Genomic DNA, 20,112 nt, shown 5'->3' on the forward strand with positions numbered 1-20,112 from the left:
ACCCTCCCCTCAGAAGTTACGGACATGCATCCTACCAGCTTTCATTCCACCAGAGTGAGAAAGGCTCATTCTCCTAGTTAGTCCCGGAAAAGTGGTGACATGAAATCTCACGGGTTTGCCTTGGGTCATGTGCCTGAACCTATCAGGGGGTCAGAATAGATCAACTGGCCTAGCTTAAGTCACATGCTCTCCCCTGCCACCAGGGGAATCTCATAGGCTGAGAGTGAGGGAGAGGAACTTCCTCCAAAAAATTAAAAAGCAAATAAAAATTGGAGTGCTGTGGCAGAGGAAAGTAAAATAGAGGCCAAGCCGTTTAAAGCGACCACTATCAGCTTCAAGTGCATACTATGTCTCAGACACTGTGCTACGTGTTTGTCTGGGTAGCATCTGTTGGTAGTTCATTTGCCTACCAGTTGTTTTTTTTTAAAAATGAACATGCTGGCCGAAAGCTGAACTGACAGTAATGGAGTCAAGGAGAGATTACATTGGATGTGTTGAGGGGGTGATGGGGAGACAAAGGGGAGAGGTTTGGGGTGCAGAACCCTGCGCAGGGGAGGAAAAGTGAGGTCTGAATGAAGGTCAGCAGGGGCCCAGAGCACAGGAGAGATCTGGGGAAAGGCCTATGAGCGGCTGCCGGTCTCCACTGGGCTATCTGCTCTGTCTCAGCTCTGCTCCCTGAGCAGATAACCCCGTGGAGATGCGGCGCGGTTGATTCATTCATTTGTGCACGCATTTTGGGAAGGCCTTCTGTGGCCAGCTGCTGTGCCAGGTGCTAGGGAGGCAGAGGGGGTAAGACGGATCTTCCCTCATCATCCCCCGGGGGCATGTTACACAAAGCTTCGTGACAACTGCAGGAATTGCTACCAGGGAGAAGTCCAGAGCGTTCCAAGAGAATATACAGAGGACCTGACTGTGTGCAGGATGTGGGCAGGGAGAAAGGCAGAGAAGGTCCCCTAGAGTAATACTTGAACTGAGACTGAAGAACTGGAGGAGGCTTGCTAGGGCGGAAGAGAGACCAGGAGAAGAGAAGGAATTCCAGGCAGAGGGTACTGCAGCCTGTGCGAAGGGGTTCAACGTTGTTGGGGAACAGTGGGGAAGGCCAGTGACTTGCTCAGGCTGGAAGAGGAATAAGAGCCAGACCATGCCACTCGCTTCGGGCCACTGGAAAGACTTTGAACTTTATTTGCAGACATTCGGCTTGTGATCAGATTTGTGTTTTTAGAAAGATCCCACTTGCTGAGGGTGGAGAAAGAATTGAGGGGGGCGGGTGAGACTACACAGCCAGGGCTTAAAGAGGGGATAGTGTAGAAGTGGCAACAGAGTTGGAGAGAAAGCAATCACAGTCAAGAGGTGACTTGAGGACGTGGGGTGTGAGGGCGAAGCTGGGGGGAAGTGAGAGTAGCATCGCCATATATGCGCTACTGAATGTAAAATAGCTGGCTGGTGGGAAGCAGCCGCGTAGCACAGGGAGATCAGCTCAGTGCTGTGCGATGACCTAGAGGGGTGGGATAGGGAGGGCGGGAGGGAGACGCAAGAGGGAGCGGATATGGGGACGTGTGTATGCATATGGCTGATTCACTTTGTTGTGCAACAGAAACTAACACAGTACTGTGAAGCAATTATACCCAATAAAGATCTATTAAAACAAAATAATAAAACAAAAAAACATCTGAAACAAAACAAAACAAAAAGAGGTCTTTGAATTTCTTAGTATTGGAAAGGTGACTTCAGCAATAGTTGGACAGACAGTGCAATATACCCGTGGGTTTGTGAAAGTTTCACATTTTCGTTAGCTGGTTGAATAGCAGGTTTTATTTTCCATGACAGTATTAAATTGGCTGGGGATTAGGCTGAATGTAATGGTTTTATGGCGAAATGGATCCCATTGTAATAGTGACCATATATCAGCCTGCCAAGTGCCTGATTTAAGAGTACAAGGCCACAGGGAACTTCTCTGAGTCTACAGATTTGCTGACTAAAGATAAAGGAATGGGACCTTAAACTCTGGCAGCCCCGCAGAATGTCCTGAGTCTTAACGGTCTTGCTTGCTACAGTTTAGATAATCCCTTAAATCTGTAAGAGTTCATATATGTAGACTCTGGAACTATATTCTTGGATTGATGAATGGGATGAATAGCCAGGTTCAGATGCTCTGCAGTGCCATGGAAGAATTCCAGTTGATGTGGGGCAAAGACTCCGAGACTGGGTGTGCCATAATGATGGTGGTCTTCTGGAAAACCAGCTTTGCCAAAATGAATTTGAGCCTGGGAAGCTAGAATTAAATATGTTAGGGATGTGCACCCGAGAGAAAGTTTATCCTGAGCAGTGACTGATAGGATAGTCTACGGTTGTACAATAGTCTAGAGAACAGAGTGTGGAACCAGAGTCAGGGACTTATGGCTCTGCCATTTACCAGCTCTGTCTCCCAAGCCAGTCACTTACGCTTTCCGAGCCTCAGTTAACCTATTTTTAAAGTAAATATAACAACAATAATAATACCTGCTATGTCACCCAGCGTGGTGCTGAAGATGAAAATGACGAAATGAAGATGGAAAGAAACGAAATTTGTCAAAGTGCTTTGTAAGCGAAAAATGAAGATGCTAAAAGAATTGTCATTATTTGTTCCAGTCAAGATAGGCCAAATTGTACCATGGTCAGAAATAGCAGCATCTTGCCTTAAAACAAGGTCTCTTTCTTGCTCCTTCCGGCAAAGTCCACTGCCCGCTTGGCAACTCTTAGGGTATCACTCTTCCATTCATGTTGAGGATAAATACGTGACTTTTTAGGGACCCTTGCTCACATTGACCTCACCTCACTTTCTGGTTATGCAGTGGGCCCCACTGGCTGGACGACTGTAAAAAGCAGCTGCTGTTTTTCCCCCTCTCCTGGGTTTGTTTTCCCTTCTGCAAGTGCGTTTGGATTTTTCTTTGGGCCATCAGCCATTTCATGTTTTTTTTTTTTTTCTTGTTTGTTTGCGGTACGCGGGCCTCTCACTGTTGTGGCCTCTCCCGCTGCGGAGCACAGGCTCCGGACGCGCAGGCTCAGCGGCCATGGCTCACGGGCCCAGCCGCTCCGCGGCATGTGGGATCTTCCCGGACCGGGGCACGAACCCACGTCCCCTGCATCGGCAGGCGGACTCTCAACCACTGTGCCACCAGGGAAGCCCCCATTTCGTGTTTTACACGGGGCTGGCTCTTCTCCACACCACCAGTTCAGTCACCAGGGGAAATTGCACACAGGAGAATCTCCTTGTTTCCTCTCTTTTTCTCTTCTGGAATAAGCAGTCACTTATTCCTGACTGGTCCAAGGAGACTAGTATCCTTAGGTGACCAAAGGGCAATCTAAAGGGGGTACAGAGTTCAGTGGAAGAGGACTGGGCAGAAGAGAACTATCAGGTGGCCTGAAGAATGCTAATGAGAAGGTGAGGGGCAAAGACTGGCTGTAGAAGTGCATTTAGCTTAGCCTCGTTAGGCCGGGGGGCTGTAGCTGGAGGCTGGAATTTGGAGGGAGAACTGGAGTTAGGTGCTAGGATCTGGGAGGAGGAAGACTCCCGAGAAACCCCCCTCCTCCAACACTGTGATACATTCAACCAAGAACAAAGTCAGGAGCCTGGAGCAGCCGGGGCTGAGGGCTGGACTGAATGGCAGAAAGGAAGAGACCCCACAAGCAAATGAAGCTGCGGGGCATCAGGGACCCCTAAGACCATTGCTGTAATGGAGGTGATCTGCATTTTGCTGATTTTTCAGGGGTGATTCCTTTTAGTAACCAAATCCATTGAGATCAAACACAATTGCAAACCACAGTGGGAAAAAGGAGTCTGTACCTATATTAATGATTTCCGTGCATGGAATGTACAACCAAAATCGGGTTTGAAAACCTTGATACCTTTTGGACCACGTCTGTGGATATCCCTGTGTGCAAAGATCAAATAATGGTAGAAACTAGAGGAAAACATGCTAGATTTAAGCCCACCCTGCAGCCGGAGTCCAGATAACAGAAATAACAACCAACCCTGTATAGCACCTTCTATATGCTGAGTGCTTTTCAGCATTTCACCTATATTGATTTCTTTAATCCTCACAACAATGCCTTTTTTTTTTGGCCGCGCTATGCACCTTGTAGCAGGATCTCAGTTCCCCAGCCAGGGGTTGAATCCCAGGGCCACGGCAGTCCTAACCACCGGACTGCCAGGGAACTCCCGCAACAACGACTGTAGATAGATACTGTTATTATTTCTATTTAAAGATAAAAAAAAAAAACGATCCCAGAATAGTTATGTGACTTGCGAGTTAGTGGGAGAGCCAGGATTCAAACCCAGGCAGTCTAGTTCCAGAGTCCACACCTTTTGCACCATATGGGGCAACGGGATGTCTTGTCCTATGTCCCTGGTCATCACCACCTTTGCAAGGGGGTTGAATGACCTGCATCTTTTGGAGTGATGCCACTTAAATGGCAACTCTCTTCCTTAGATTCCTCTGTGACATAGCTGACATGGCCTGCAGAACCAGCAAACGCCAGTCAGTGACATGGCTTGGGAGGTCACTAGAGCTCCTGGGATCTCAAATATTCAGGGAGAAGTTGTGGCTGGGAGTTACAGGACTCCTCTTTCCTCCTGCCTCTCTGGCTTCTCTGAGGAAGCAGACCACTAGGGCTAGATCTGCATCTTCTATTTTTTCTCCTGCAGCAAGTTTCTTCCTAGGTAGGTACCCCGCCCTCCCTCCACCACCCGCCCTCCACATCTAGGTTCTGGCAATGAAGCATCTTCAAATGTTGTTACTCCATGTATCCAAGAATGTCTGCTTAATCTAGGATTAGGGCAGCCGCAAAACAGGTGGAATCGCAAGTGAGAAAATAATCAGATGAGAGAAGGGGAGATGGGACTAACAGATCACAAGGGGTTGGATCAAGTACAGGGGTAGGATTAGGGTCCTGGAAGGCTGGTAGGAGTGAGGCAGGGACGACCCCTGGATGAATGAGGGTAGAGGTGGGTATTAAGGTTGTGAATCAGGCTCAGAGGCGGGAGACAAGAACCCAAGTATTATAAAGTGGACACAAAGTGGGTTGTGTCCCACTTTGTCCCACCTCATGTGACATGAGGCCTTTCCCATAGGCTCTACTGGGACTGGGTATGAGAGTAGGACAGAGGCATGGCTGCCTCAGCATGGATGGAGTCCCGAACGCAGAGGAGGAAGCGGGGGGCAGAGGGTCGTTCTGCAGCCACTTCACACCTCCTTGAGGAAGAGACCAGATGGCCAAGTTTTACAGATGGCTAAGCTCAGACTGTGGGTGTAGACCTCTGTTGTTGCCTTCTGACTCTGGTCGTTATCTATCTGCATTCCCTATTTCACAAGTAATTTTTATTCTTTTCAACTTCTCTTCCTCTTTTAGGCCAGATTTCTTAGAGCTGAAGAGCAATTGCTCAAGGATGACCTTGCCTAACTTGAAGAATTACTCTTGTTCAATAAAACATTAATCTTATGTAAATAAAACTTGATAAGAAGTGCATCCATGCTGCCCTGGTCCCCTCTCTTGGACTTCTTGTTTCCCTTTTCTGAAGTTTCATTCACTGGTCTCTAATCTCAGCTTGCATCACGTCCCACTGACTAGATTGTTATTCATTCTGTAGTACTGTTTTTATCGCTGCCCAGACACCTAAACCACTTACCATCCCTGAATTCACCAGAGTCGAGCACCCCTAGCCCTGTTAGAACATTCCCCTCCACCGCCGGTCCCTGCTTATGAAATGCTACACTGGCTGAGACTCGGTGTCCCTGCAGCCCCAGGATCCTTCTCTCATGACGGCGCTACAGCCCTTGGGTGAGAGGACCTGCGATTTGCCTGTGATGTTGGCAGAGAGTTCAAGATGCGTCGAGCCACTTTCAGGGTAACTCATAAGGTTCTATTTACAGAGCTCTCTCTTGAGTTCAGCTCCCTCAGGAGAAGTTTTGACTCTCTGTAGGTAGGAAGTCTCATTTACCTTTATTGCCCCAAATGATATCCAGTACATATTGGAGGCTCCTCTGATATTTGAATGCATTGGCTGATTTTTTGGACACCCTCCTTGAACTTAGGTTTAAACTTAAGAGATTTCTTAATAACTTTCACAAGTGTACTACTTATTGTTTGAAAGCAATACTTTAACTTTTCTAAAAAGAAAAGGAAAGAAAAGCTTACTCAGAGATCATTTAATGAGCATTAACTCTAAAATACGGGAAGTTTTTTTATCCCATTTATCTACTTATCCTATTCTGGACATAGTATGTCCTTTCTTAGTCTTTCTTTTTCAAGCCAAAGATTCTCTCTTGGTTTCTTTGTTTTCAAGAAGTAATTTCTTCTCATGTGCTTTTCTATACTAATAAAAACGAAGAGACTAAATATGGGTTACATTAAATACATTTGGCCTGTCTGTTATTAGGCTGAATTAATGATCCACCCCAGCAGGAAACAGATTTCCCTCCTCTAAATTCTTACAACTTGTTGCCTCAACGGTTTACTTGGTTCTTTTTGCATGCTGCCTGTATTTTTGCACCTGCATAATTTTTTTCCAAGGAGATAATATTTTGAAAGCCCTCTTGGTCTGGGACTTAAACCATAAAGTAGGCACTCACAAAATTTAGGCTGTGAAAATAAATAAATGAAGGAATGAAGCAGTAAATTTGACAATAAATTTCCTGACAGGAGATTTCTTAAAATGAACAAGTGCTTCCTAAGAACTAAACACAGAGAGTTTTAGTGACAGTGGTGGCAGCACAACCCAGAGGATTTGGCTTTAAAAAATCCTGGATCTACTCCTAACCACCAGCAGAGTTATAAAGATGATCTTGAACTTGGTGGAATGATTCTGACTCTGCTTATAGGTTTTACAGAGTAAAAAGATTCCTATTCAGTAGACACTTTGTGACTTTCATTTCTTATTCTTTTCACCAAACCGTTGGACCTCTACAGATATTAAGTCAAAGATAACTGACATATCAGTTACTCCCATTACAAACTTTGTAGACGCAGGCCTTCAATGGAAATTCTCTAGTTTTAAACTGTAGACCATTCTTCCTTTACATTTCTTTAAGGTCATCTTTGTAGCGTTAAATGTCAGGCTACGAAAGGTGAATTTAGGGCAGTTGATTTAAGAAGTATGATACAGCCTTCGCTCAGAATCCACGGGGCATTGGTTCCAGGATCCCCTGTCAATACAAAAACCTAAGGATGCTCAAGTCCCTTATATGAAATGACTCAGTACAGTCGGCTCTAGGGAATCCAGGGTGGGTTGAATCCGCGGATTCGGAACCCGCAGAGGGCCTTCTGTACTTTAAAACTTTATGTTCGTGTGTGTAGAGGTGTGGGTGCACACAACAAAACGACTTGTGAATGTCTCTCTCCTTGACCTGTTTTGACCAAACTTTATTACTCATTTAATGGAGTCGTGACAAAGAGTAGGAATCAAAACACATGGGGATCACAGAGGCTGTTATGTTTATTGTGCAGAACAGACAGTGATAATCCACTAGAGAAATACTTTCAACAAGCAAGCGATTCAAAGTACAATCATAGACAGCGACTCTACATGAAGAACAAAGTTAGAAGACACTCAAAGAAACAGGGAGAAAGTCAACTGCAGTTCAACGTCTTGATACTTTTCTCCTGCACACATACCTAACTTGCAGAAATGGTAGAAAAGTTAAATGTCCAGTCTTACTTAGCCTGAGACCAACAACAGCAAAGAACAGTCCTATAAAATTTATCTCCCACAAAAATAAACTATATATATAAAAATTTTATGATGTTCTTACTGTTCCATCGGCCACAAGCTTTTTTCAGTATGAAAAATGAGGTATACTGGGGCTTAAGAGGTAGTAGTGTGTTTTGATTGTACAACGTATAGGAAATAAGAGAGTAATTTCATCAGAGATGGAAACTACCGGGTGCTCCGAGTTTGGCCAACACGAGCAACTGCTTTAGTTTTGAGCTGGCCGGTGAGGTTTCAAAAGGCCCAACCCAAGATACGGAACGGGGCTTCTTATGAGCCACTGTTTAGTTGCTTATTTAATGCACAGTTAACAGTAATGTTGAGTTTTAATTCTCTCCATAGCTCCTTTGGTGATTCACAACAGTGAGCAATCTGCCAGTCTCAGAGAGGTATGTGGCCTTTGAAACTACCTCCCTGAAGCGGCTGGAAGAGAGATGGTTTTGAGTTTCATTTGGCATCAGTACTAAAAGCCAGACTGACACAAGCCGTCATGAGAAGCTACCTCTTGGCCCAGTTGATAATACCATGTTAAAAAGTCAGCGCACTCACTAGGAGAGAAAGGAATAAAAACTCTACATAAGAAGCGTTTAAAATAAATCTGGTTGAGACATATTACAAAAATCACATTTGTGTAAAATACATGAAAATATCTGTCAAGCATTTTCTCATATTCAACTAATCTTCAAAACACATATTTTTGATTGCATCATGCAAAAGCTGAGCTTGTTGCATCTCACCTACAAAGCTTCAAGTTTCTTTGAAGGTTGGCTTTATTTTATTTATTTGCAAAAAAGTATGTAAAAACATGTTCCTTTCTATCAAAAGCCTTTTACAAAAATAGTTTTGAGGAGGGTTAGCTGCAGTCTGAACTATTTCAAACATTGACAAAAATGAATGCTGCAAGTAACAAGTTCATTCCTTTTGAAGTCTGGAGGTAGGTCTTTGCAAGTCAATTAGTCCATTTCCTTAAACAATTCATGTGAGGTACAAACTTGGAGGGTGATATTTAAACATTACAGTCAAATTTTGTGTGATGTGTAGTGTAAGGAGGAAAAATATCCTTAAGAACCTAGGAGCGACTTGGTTAAAAAATATTCAAGTTAATGTGGAAAATCTAGCAGAGAAGCTGAAACAAGTATTTGTAAAATTTTAATTAAAAAAAAAAACCCATAGAAAAATACATAGCCATGCTGAAACACAGTAAGGAGACTGCTTCTTTAGCTGTAATTAAGTGTACAAAAAGAACTGTAGGTGATTAGCATCACCTACCCATTACTTTTCTTCTTCTTGCATTGCTTGTGTATAGCAGCATGTAGTAAGTACTAAACTGTAAATTAACTGTAATATTCAGAGGTAGTATTGAGCAGTGGGGTTGTATTGCATCTCTGGCTAAAAGTGCAGTTTGAGTGAAGAGATGGTGAGCTGAAATCAAAGTAAAGCACCTCAGCCAACCATCCTATGTCAAAACGTATTACTTGAAGTAACACATAAGCTTCATTTGAGGTAAGTGGTATTTAGGTCTTTCACAGAAACTGATACACAATGGAGAGAGAGAGAGAGAGAGCCTGCTTTTTTGTTGTCGTTGTTCTTTAAATTGTAGCATAAACTATAGCAAAAGAAATTTGGATTTCGCCCCTCTCACCTCATAATCCAGGTGAGCTCATCATGCATTATTCTGTTGTACCTTTTCATTAAATTACAAAGAGGATAATTTTACTTGTCTAGGTTCCTTAAAATGCTTTGAGGCTGACAAGTGTGATTTATTGCTAAATGGCATTTGGCTCTGTAGGAAGTAGATTCTACCCGGATGAGGGTTCCTGAAAAAAGAAATGAGGGCCGTGAGTAAATTTATTACTCCTGCTGATATGTGTGGCATCCATAAATAAAGGAGTTGGCAATCTGAGTTTGCTTACTTCCCTTTTTGAAAAGTGAACATCACCTTTTCTGGTTTGTTAAGCTGGATGAAAGGATACATCAGCATTTCGTCTCATTTAGAAATAAAAGTAAAAATTAAAAAAAAATCATCAAGTAAGTGTCTACAAGGTTATATGAAAAAGAGAGAAGTAGTATCTAGTCCTATCTTTGGTGTTCTAAACAGAAGCTTCACTACTGCGAGCGGGTTGGGTGGTGTCTGAGGCAGTCAGTGTTTCCCACCGTGCCTCTCCTAGCATTCGGAATGCCCAGCGTCACACGGGTGACACGTTTCTGGTTTGGATGCAGTGCAGTGATTGACTAAACCCGATTCAGAGGTTCTTCTCACCCACCCACTCCTGCTTATCAGATCCACAAACTATTAGTAGGTTAAGGAAAAAGAGAACAGTAATTAAAAGTTGCATTGTTAAACTGTGTCCCCTGTGTTTACAGCAGTTTTTCACTAAACCTGGGACCGTGAAGGGATTACAAAGAAGGTGATTAATATAGTCCTTTTTAAGGTTACGTGACTTCTCCCCCCACCCCCGCCCCTCCCCCGCCCCGCCCCGCCCCCTAACCCCAGATGAAAGTGGAAAGACCATGGCGACAGAGAGTAAGTGGTCACTGCAGTGTCTTCTCCCTTCAAAAGATCCAACTGCTGCTGAGGTAGAAATTGAATGCTGGCGCCCCCTAATCCTCTTCCGCAGACTCTTGTGAGGATGTCTCTTCAGTCTCCTCCTGGAACACACAAAGGGCACAACCATTACACTGTGTGGGCTGTTCAGACAAACAGTTCAGAGGTGACCTGTTTCCACAGCACGTTATGGCTTCAAAAGAGGATGCGGATGATTGGCAAGCCCCCTCGTTCCCAGGGCTTCTTAAACCGTAAGTGAGGAATCAAGGTGGTGTTTTTTCCCAGAGCAGTCATTAGCCACTGTTGACTTAAGGCTTGACATCATGGCGGCCGCTCAGCAAATTCAATCGTCTGCCGTCCAGAGAATGTCAGGCCCGTGTGAGCTTACTCACCAATCAGAGGGAAAAAGAAATGGATACATTTTTCCCGACAGCATTCCAGTCATCAGTTTTAAAAACCAGCAAATCAAGTGAAGGGGATCTGTTCTTAAGGGACAAAGAAAATGCGTCCTGCAGACATTGGTAATCATAGCTGATGCTCTTAGGGACTGGCTGTTATTATTCCCATTTTACAGGTGAGAAAATCAAGGCACAGTAAGTCGTATACCCGAAGTCGCAGAGCAAGTCGAGCCAGGCTTTGGGCAGAGGCAGACGGGTGTTGGCAGCTGTGTGTAACCAGGATGCCACTGCCATGTACCAGAGGCAGCGTGAGGGCAGACTCGAGCCTGAGAAAGGGCTGCAAGAGCTGACGACTCACTTCCTTTCCAAATGGATTTCCTTCTTCTTGTATTTATTAAAGCGCATTTTAAGACAATGACCAAAGTTTGGCATTAACTGCTCAATCTCAATACTAAATCCACACTGACCAAACATTTAATGGTGGTTTGGCCAAGCAGAGAAAATCTAATATATATGTTTTCGCAGGGCCTCCTCTTCCTATAAATCTAATTTCTCCTTCTCTTTTCCTTTTTCTGATTCCGTATGGCTCTGGAATTTGTTGGAATTTCTGCAAGCCGGCTTGAGCTGCAAAGTTCTCTTTCCTTCTGCTCGTTTAACAAACGTGCAGTACCTTTCAGGACATGGGTGGTAAAGCGGAGACAATAAACATTTCTGATAAAAGCGTCCTTAGTGAGAGGATGATTTTTATCAAATGCTGTACATTGTCTCATAAGATGGCATGTGAAAAAGATCTGGGAGAAGAGGTAAACATTCACTCCTGCAGCAAACTTTAAGAATGGCCAGCTTAAAACAGCTTATAACAGTCTTCACACTTTAATAGATTTGATTTTCCACATGGCTTCATTTTGTCTGGGTGGCTGACACAATTTATACCTCTCTTCCTTTCCCAGGTCACTACAGTACACCATTCAGTAAAGCATGCCTTAAAGCTTGTCTGCATTATATGACCAAACTTCCATTCATTAGTGTTTGAAACACTTCAGCTGTGAAGGAACTCCTAAATACTACCATGTGTGACGCTTTTGCGTAAAAGCAGCAAACGGGAGGGAAAAAACCCCACATGAACGGGTACTCACATGCTCACATGAATGCACACACGCGGACACACACACACACACACACACACACTCTATCCTGGGCTTTAACCACAGGCCACTGCTTACTGCAAACCCTTTGCAAAAGGTTTCAAACGTTCTCTTCCGCCAAGACTGAAGGAGCTGTAAATCCTGGGAATAAACACACACACAAATGAATGGATTACAGCTTAAAAAATATAACCACCGCAGCATCAAGTCATGAGATTTCACACCGGTTTTGTTTAGTCTGCTTTGGGTTATGTGGGAAACGTGGAACGTTTGAAGCTACCTCGCATCTGCTCCCAACCCCCAAACGGCAGGCTTCACATATTTAAGCAGCACGTTTATACCTCTTGACAGGCAACAGGCCATGACCCTGAGATTCTCTATGGAGTCCCGGCCACAAAGGAGGATGTAGCAGGATCAAAGCCACGGACGGACGTGAGAGAGACAAGCCAAGGTTCAGCTGCCCTCTGACCTTGTTTTTTCACTTAATATTTAAATTCCAGAAAGTCATTAAGCTGTTCGGCAGATACGCTCTTCACCGTCCCCAAATGACTCACTTCTCATTATGACAGGAGGTGTGGACTTAGGTAACTACCCTGAAACAGACCACAGATTACACGCCGGCAGATATATGTGATTCCTTCTTCTCCTGGTTAACAAATTAATAGAACGCAGTCAAGCTGGAAACCCCCCTGGATGGAACTGTAATTATTCCATTGCTAACTGCTCGATTTTTCTAGACTATCTGGAAACCAAAGTACTTCCAAATCCGGAAGGAAGTCCAATTTTCAGGCCATGAACTTACAAAGACCTTGTAGTAGATGGAATGTGATCAGCTTTTCAAAACCTTCCCAGAAACTCTGCTTGATTTGAGCTCTTGAAACTCCTGATATGTAAGTGGTTTATTCAAATCCCTTAGACACAACTCAGCTGAAAATGATGGTCCCTCATCCTCATATTGTTTCCTTTATTTAACGGTTCTTAACACAACACGGAGAGTTGTTTTATTTCCACCGACACTGAAATGCTTCTACTACTAGCTGTCACTTAGTACTGGGTACATAACTAGGATGTCAGAGGGTGGGAGCCTCACTCCGTCAAACTTCTGGAGGTCATGCAGCTCTCACACGCTCAGAACGATGGTTTTCTCAATGTTTGGTTCTTGGAGAGCTCTCTCTTCCTGGCATAGCCCTGACTGGCCATCCTCCAAAGGACGGCATGGCTGCCAAGTGGATGATGTTGGCGGGGCACGTGGCACCTCTCACCTCTGCAAGACCCAGTTCTCACCTTCCCAGTGACTTGGCCTTTTGCTACACGTATGGTTGCTGTGACAAAAGTGTGCGTGTAATTAAGAGAAGAAAAACCCTCTTCGCTGTTTTGTTTTGGTTCCACGATTCATTTACTGAATTGGGGCAGGTGATTTGACAGCAGATTGCGAGATAAGGCTGGGAGAGATGAGTTCTTGCTTTCCCTCCCAGGAGCCATGTGGGTCACGGATGCATGAAGATGGAGTCGGGAAATCCACCTTCAGCTGCCCTGTCACGGCTGACCAGACTTCACACAGGGCCCTTCTGCGGTGCGAAGAGTGGACAGGACCCGGTGACGAAGGGAATAAGCGGCAGGTTCTGACGACCCCCAGGGATCTTACTTTCATAGCAGAGTGGTTGGTAGGGACCCTTGAGATTCAATCCTCCTCAGTTAACTTAGAAGACACTGCCATTACTGCAGGTGATAGCTTGCAACTTGAGATATTTACTTAAATCGCTTCATGTTCGCAACATACGCCCAAAGGATCTTTGACCTTGGGTAGCCCCCCAAGAGCAGCTCTGAGGCACTAAGGAGGTGGAGAGACCGTAGCCAAGCATCCTCCACATCTCATTAGGCGCTGGCTGGTGAGATGGGAAGGCCAAGCAGCCACAGTCTGGTAAGGAGGCTTACCGTTGGAATGGGGCTTCACGAATGTAGGATAAAAGGACTTTTCAAAGTGAAAGTGCATAGTGACATTTTCATGAGTACCACCAGCCACTAAGCCCTCTAAATACAGAAGAGCCCCCAGCCATCCACTCAGTTACCTTACAAAGACCACTGAGGCTGTACCACACTGGGGTGAAACATGGATTTTTGGGGCAGAAAACTGAAGAGAAGGAAAAGAAAATGGGCAGAGTTGGAGAACTATATTTCTATTACTACTACTGGAAAAATTGCACTCATTTTTGCCTTAGTCTTTCTTTTGTTGCCCCCAGAAAGGAATTTAATAAGTGTAACTCTTTCATTGCTTTCATTACGCTTGTGGAAGAAAACCCCCACTGAAACCTAGATATATAGTTTGCACCTATCTCCATCCTTTTAATTTGGTTCAGCACAATGCATGTGGTGTATATCCTTGGGTACACTTCTGCTAACTTATTCAAAAGGAGGAAGAAGACATCCCAATATCCACCCTGACCCCCTAATGTTGGCTGGAATTTTTCAATGTCTCAGGCGTTTAACCATAGATGTTACCACACAGGCACGGGTGAGGGTGTGCGCTGGAGGAAGGTTCAGTGTTTAATGTGACAGCTGAAGCTCTGGGTTTAATTTTCAGAGGCAGACTAAACAGCAGGTCTGCAGTGGAAAGGAGGCCAGTGAATTTTAAATGGAACCGAGAAGTGGAAATACTCTCCCCTCAAGCTTTAGGAGTGCTGTCACCATGATGCCCCTCTTTGTGTGTATAAGGAGTGCAAAGTCATAGACGTCCACGCCAGCTTTAATAAATCCTTATTTTTTCCCCTTGGTTGCAAAGAATTCTGTAACTCTCTTATCATAAAATGCTGCAGGCTACAAATACATCTGTAATTTAAGCTGTCTTGCCAGTAAACCTACCAATACCTGGTAATTTAGAAAGCGCAGTTATGGTTTAATGACATTCTTTTTGTCATCTTAGTATGTCCAGTTCCTTAAGCACTTGGAATGCCACACTCACGAGTGTTTCATGTTCGTCGTGACTATCTCGAGCCAATCCCGCCTGAACAGAAATAGTGGGCTCTCCTCAGCAGCAGTGACCAGAAACGAGTTTTCAAGTTCCATCTGCAGCTAAGTGGCCCTCAAGACCACAAAGCGGACTCTTTCTATTTCTGGGTCAGATATTTTAATTTTAAACGGACTGGGGCTGTTTAATTTAATGGAAAGTGATCATTTCCTCCAACTAGGAAAACTTTATATCGCATTTTAAAAACCATATCCACTGGAACCTACTCAAACCCTATGATCAGGCAAGTGCAAGGGATTCTGGTAGAAACGGTAGAGGGGAAATATGTTTTTCAAAAGGAGACTTTAGAAGTTGGGATATTTACGGTATTTGTACCTGATCTTTTTTTGTTTTTTTTTTAAATTTTAGTTTTATGTATTGGATTGGCCAAAAAGTTCGCCCAGGTTTTTCGTAAGATGTTACGGAAAAAACCCGAACAAACTTTTTGGCCAATCCAATATACACAAATACACAAGCATCTACCTTGCATGTGCTACCATCAATGTAATAAAGCCAGTATAAGGTCTTATTGGGGGATATTTGAAGTAAAGAAGGTTGATCCTAGATGTCACTGACCACAGGCACCAACCCTGGCATTAATGGGTGTATAACTTGTGCCTTATTCTCACTGTGTCAGACCGGTAATGAGAATACTCATCTCGCTGCCCAGCAGGGTGTGAGAAAAAATGTGACAACCAAATGGGAAAACTTTGAAAAAAAGAGTAAAAATCCTGTAAGACTACGGTGTGGAGCTATGATGATTAATTATAGCTACTCATTCTGTGTTTCTTTCTTTACCTGTGATTCAATGCTAGATTGTTGAGAAAGAAAGGAAAAAAAAAAAAAACCCTATTATTAAACAATGTCTCCTCAATAAAACAAAATAAGACATCTTAGATTTGTAAAATACACTCCTGTTTGTCTCATTCATGCCTCTGGTCAGAGTTCCATCACTGAAAATATTGTAAACAGAGGTAATATTTATCCCTGGGATACTACGAATTTCTTTCCTGGGATGAAAGGCTATTTAAAAATATCTTCAGGAGGGAGTCTCATTTTTCAGATAGGGAATTCATTTTCTGTATAAACTAACTGCAAGTCTCAGGATCCTGGAAGTCATGATTTCTGAGGATCACAAGCTTGATCAATTTTCCATGCCAGATCTAATTCGTGCTGAGGAGTCTCATGTTTAAAAAATAGCTAAAGATTTTCGCATGAAGGAAGCACTCAGAAGAAGGAAATTCATTTCAACATTTCCAAAATTGTTGAGGAATGTCCTTCCTTTTATGCAGAGTAGTTTTAAATAAAAGTGGATAGATTAAAGGCTGCTTAGTGGTTATATTCTGGATATGTTTATGAATGGCACAGATTAGGAGAACCTTTTCTCTTTGTTTTCCATGTGTAAAAGATTTTTCATAACTTGTATTTGTTGCCAGGGAACAAGAACATTTCTGGATTTTAATCATTATTGCACCAAACATTTTTCATTATCCTGAGATAGGACTTTTGAATAAGATTATGAAAATATCAGTAATAATACTAAGCTAACAAATAATTCTTCAATAAGACATTTCAGTGTCCAGCAAACATTCTCTGAAGGTACAGAAAGTTTCTTGGATAAAGCAACATATTTCTATTCAAACATTAAGGAATTTCTTAGACAGGCCATGTTTTAAATCCAGTTACTCTTTATTCATATTAATTTTGGTCAGCAAGTTTGGATAATAAGAAGAAAGCTTACATATTGAATAAATAATCGTTTTTCATCCAATTCACATCAAAATGCACAGGAAAAGCATTCTGCAACATGCCTAGAAAAGCAGGCAGACATGGCCATTTTATTTTTAGCCTAATCCACAGGCTTTACCACACAGTTAAAAACAATCACACTTAAAAAAAAAAAAAAAAAAAACTCCTATAGGAAATCCGTCAAGTCCAGAAATACTATATTTTGCCTTTTGGAGTTTTATATCTTGCCCCAAATTGAGTGATGTCCTTTCACTTCCGTTAGAAGTTTATGTCATCTCTGTAAGACATTCCCTGCCAAGAAACAGCTGACTTCATCTTGCCAATATTCCTTTATTACAACTAAGCTAATGACTTCATATGTTTACGGTTAATCATCATCTTGATATGCTTCCTCTGCCCTACCCCCGCGCTGCTATATCCTTGAGCTACTTTATTAAAGGGGTTAAATGTTGCTTTCTACTTGGCTCTCCTCCTCCCTTGACCTTTGCAATGTCAGAGGTCAGAGGTTAAATTAAAAAGTATTCCCTATACGACAAAACAGTCCCACTCGGCAGGCTTTGATACAATTCTTCATGTTTTGCCAGTTGGTACCAAACATTTACTGGCCCACAAAATGTTTTACCAGCTTGAAAGGGCTTAAGTTGGAAAATAACTAAATCAGTACTCTTTATGACTTAAGCGGTATAAATCACTATTCTCCCTGAGTGAGTAGAGAGTGCCTCTTTTCTTCGAGTCTGATTTATGATGAACTATTGACTGTACTGGCCAAGATACCACGTAAAGGATGAGTGTGAGAGTGAGAACTCTGCCTTCTTCCTCCTTCCTCCCTTGTATGTCTAGACTGAAAGCCCCCAGGAAAAATGCCTTCTTTGAGAACAAGATGTTGACTGCAATTCATCAACCTGCTTGTCCCAAAATGAAATCTCTCATTTTGCTCTAAACAATGTTTAGGTTGTCTGAAATATAAACATCCTTAAAACTGCCCTTGAAGTCTCTGTAAAAACATTCAGCTTTTTTTTTTTTTTTAAGGGGGGAAAAAATCCCATGATAACCAAGGCTTACTGAAATTTCTTTGCTCCGATACACACCACCCACAGAAGATGTTACTCCCGGGTAAAAGCTCTATTTCGAAACAGAAAGCTTTGTTTCCAGTCTTTTAGAAACTGAAAACTTTCCAGTTCTCTCACTGGGAAGTTGAAAAGGAGCAGGTGTCTACCTGTCTTAATTGCTAGAGGTGTAGCTTGCCAGGGCTGTACAACAATGAGGAAATTGGGTTGAAAGGAAGGAGAACTTAGGATTTTTAAAAGCTGTTTTTACCCTTTGGGTAGGGCTCAGGTGAGAAAATATGTCTGAATTATATATAAGGACTCACTTCTAATCTCAGTTTAAAGCCTTAAAAGGGGGAAATCAAGAGACAATAAGATATCTAATAAACCAGCAAGATCTTTTCAGAAGTCTGAGATGGAGTGAGATTTTTTTCTTATCAAAATAAAAACTTGAGAAACAAAGCCCCCTCTATCAATAATAATAACCTGATACACTATGGGATTTCTCTTATAAAAACAACAGTAGCAGAAACAAAACCTACCACTGTTGCCTACTCAAGTTGATAATGTAATCCATGTGGCTGAGAAATCAACTTTCAAATTGCTAAAAAACTAGGAAATTAGCTAATTTCTTACTTTATCACTTTAAATGAAAATACAGTAGAGTTCTCCGGTAAGCTTTGTTTTCACTGGTTTGGGACTTTAAAAAAAAAACAGTTAACGTAAATATTAGAGGTTTTCCCCTTTAGATTTTTAAGATTATTAAGGTTTGCAGCTGATGGTACCTGGTGGACTTCCCAAGCACAAACCCCTGTGGTAGGGTTTTCCTTAAATTTTTATTCCTCTCAAGATGCATGCACTTATATACACAAATGCACATGAATAAGATTTATCATAATCCTGAATTTGTCTCCTTAGAATGAATTGTGACTTTCTGTAACCCAGTTTCAAGAAGTGGCATCCTTGAAGTTCTGAGGTTTCAGAATTTGATGGCATTAGGATACTTCAGAAGAGAGTGTTTGTACTTCCACACATATGGAATTACATACAAGCCAAGTGATTCTAACTGCTTTAGTCCTGATGATAGGATGCAGCCATCACCATAAAATTTCCCCTAAGTTAAAAAAATCCTTATTTTAAAAACATGCAGTGAAAACACTTGAGGTCAAAAAGATAGTAGTTTTGAACCAATCAGAATTCTAACGTTTTTGAGAATACAAATCTCTGGAAATAAAAAACCTAGCATACAAAAATAAGTCAGAATGTAATAATACTCCCTGGAATGTATACAAGTCTATTCAAAATGTTCTTGGGAGTAAGGTAAGATGCATTGTTTTTATCCCAGTTCATAGATGGATACATAGGGAACAGAGAGATTAATTCACCCATTGATGGGGCCAGAAAGCAAAACCTAGGTCTCCTTAGGCACTGCTGAGTCCTTTTCTTGGGATGTAAAATATTTAATCGTGCTAAAATTTTCACCACCTCAAAACAGGACCTGAATGTAACCCTTCAAAGTAGTGTTGATGAAGAAAGGATATGAGCCTGAGTTAATCCAGACTGCTACATGGAAAAGCCATCTGGGAGGGTATTTTGAAAGAAACAGATGGAAAAGGAAGAGATTCTTTTGAATGTGATGTAAAATTTACATTATCCTCCATGAACTTCTGTGTAGTCCCCATGTTTATATAATTCATCACTGTGTCCTTAGACAATATAGATTAGGAAGCCCAATGAGCTCATCATGTTCTTTTTTCTGAGTCTGAACTCTCCTTTCAAGGGCAAATCTGGAGCAGGATCTGTAGGTCTGTAACACAGCCAGATTGATCAGTGAGGACCAACCCAATCCATCTGTGGTTTCTTTGATATGATTGATTCTCTTAGGACAAACATTTATGATGTCACATCATTTTTTTGTATATTACTGCCCAATTTGCAGTCAGTTTCAGCCACATTGATAATCTCCACCAATGATTTATCTGTCTCTGGCTCTTTACTTTTGAATATGCCATTCAGCTCATCTGTAACATCTTCCTCTCTTTCCCTAATCTATGTCTTTATTTTCTCTTCTGTAGCTAAACAACAACAACACAATTGAAACTCTTCTGGGGATTATCCCTTTAAGCAACACATGGCATTCCACTCATTCATCTGTATCCCATTGTGCGTCATATAGATTGATATTCTGTGCTCATTTGCTCAACAAATGTTCAAATGTCTTCTCATGTGTGTTCACTGAGTATCTTCATCCCTGGCTCTACATTACACTTACTTGAGGAGTTCATAAAAAATACTAATGCTTGGGTTTCCAGACCAAATAATCAGAATCACTGAAGGGTGGGGCTAGTGGTGTGTAGGTAAATGTTCAACAACTTGCTCTCCAGTAAAAAAAAAAAGTCCTGATTTGTAGTATTTTCCAAGTTCCATGGTGTAAATACTCCTACCATAGTGGATTTCAAGTTACCTACTTGACATCAGTAA

At 42.3% G+C, this 20,112-nt stretch overlaps 1 protein-coding gene across 1 annotated transcript in view; it reads right to left on the reverse strand.

The window, feature by feature from the left end:
- Positions 1 to 7,461: 7,461 nt before the first annotated feature.
- HMGA2 (high mobility group AT-hook 2) overlaps positions 7,462 to 20,112 on the reverse strand; it is a 139,031-nt gene continuing 126,380 nt past the window's right edge. Inside the window, exon 5 of the mRNA XM_032645804.1 lies at positions 7,462 to 10,393. Within this exon, the coding sequence (XP_032501695.1) occupies positions 10,346 to 10,393 (48 nt within the window). The 3' untranslated portion in view covers positions 7,462 to 10,345. The remainder of the gene's footprint in view (positions 10,394 to 20,112) is intronic.

The sequence above is a fragment of the Phocoena sinus genome, chromosome 10, assembly GCF_008692025.1.
Source record: "Phocoena sinus isolate mPhoSin1 chromosome 10, mPhoSin1.pri, whole genome shotgun sequence".
NCBI lineage: Eukaryota > Metazoa > Chordata > Mammalia > Artiodactyla > Phocoenidae > Phocoena > Phocoena sinus.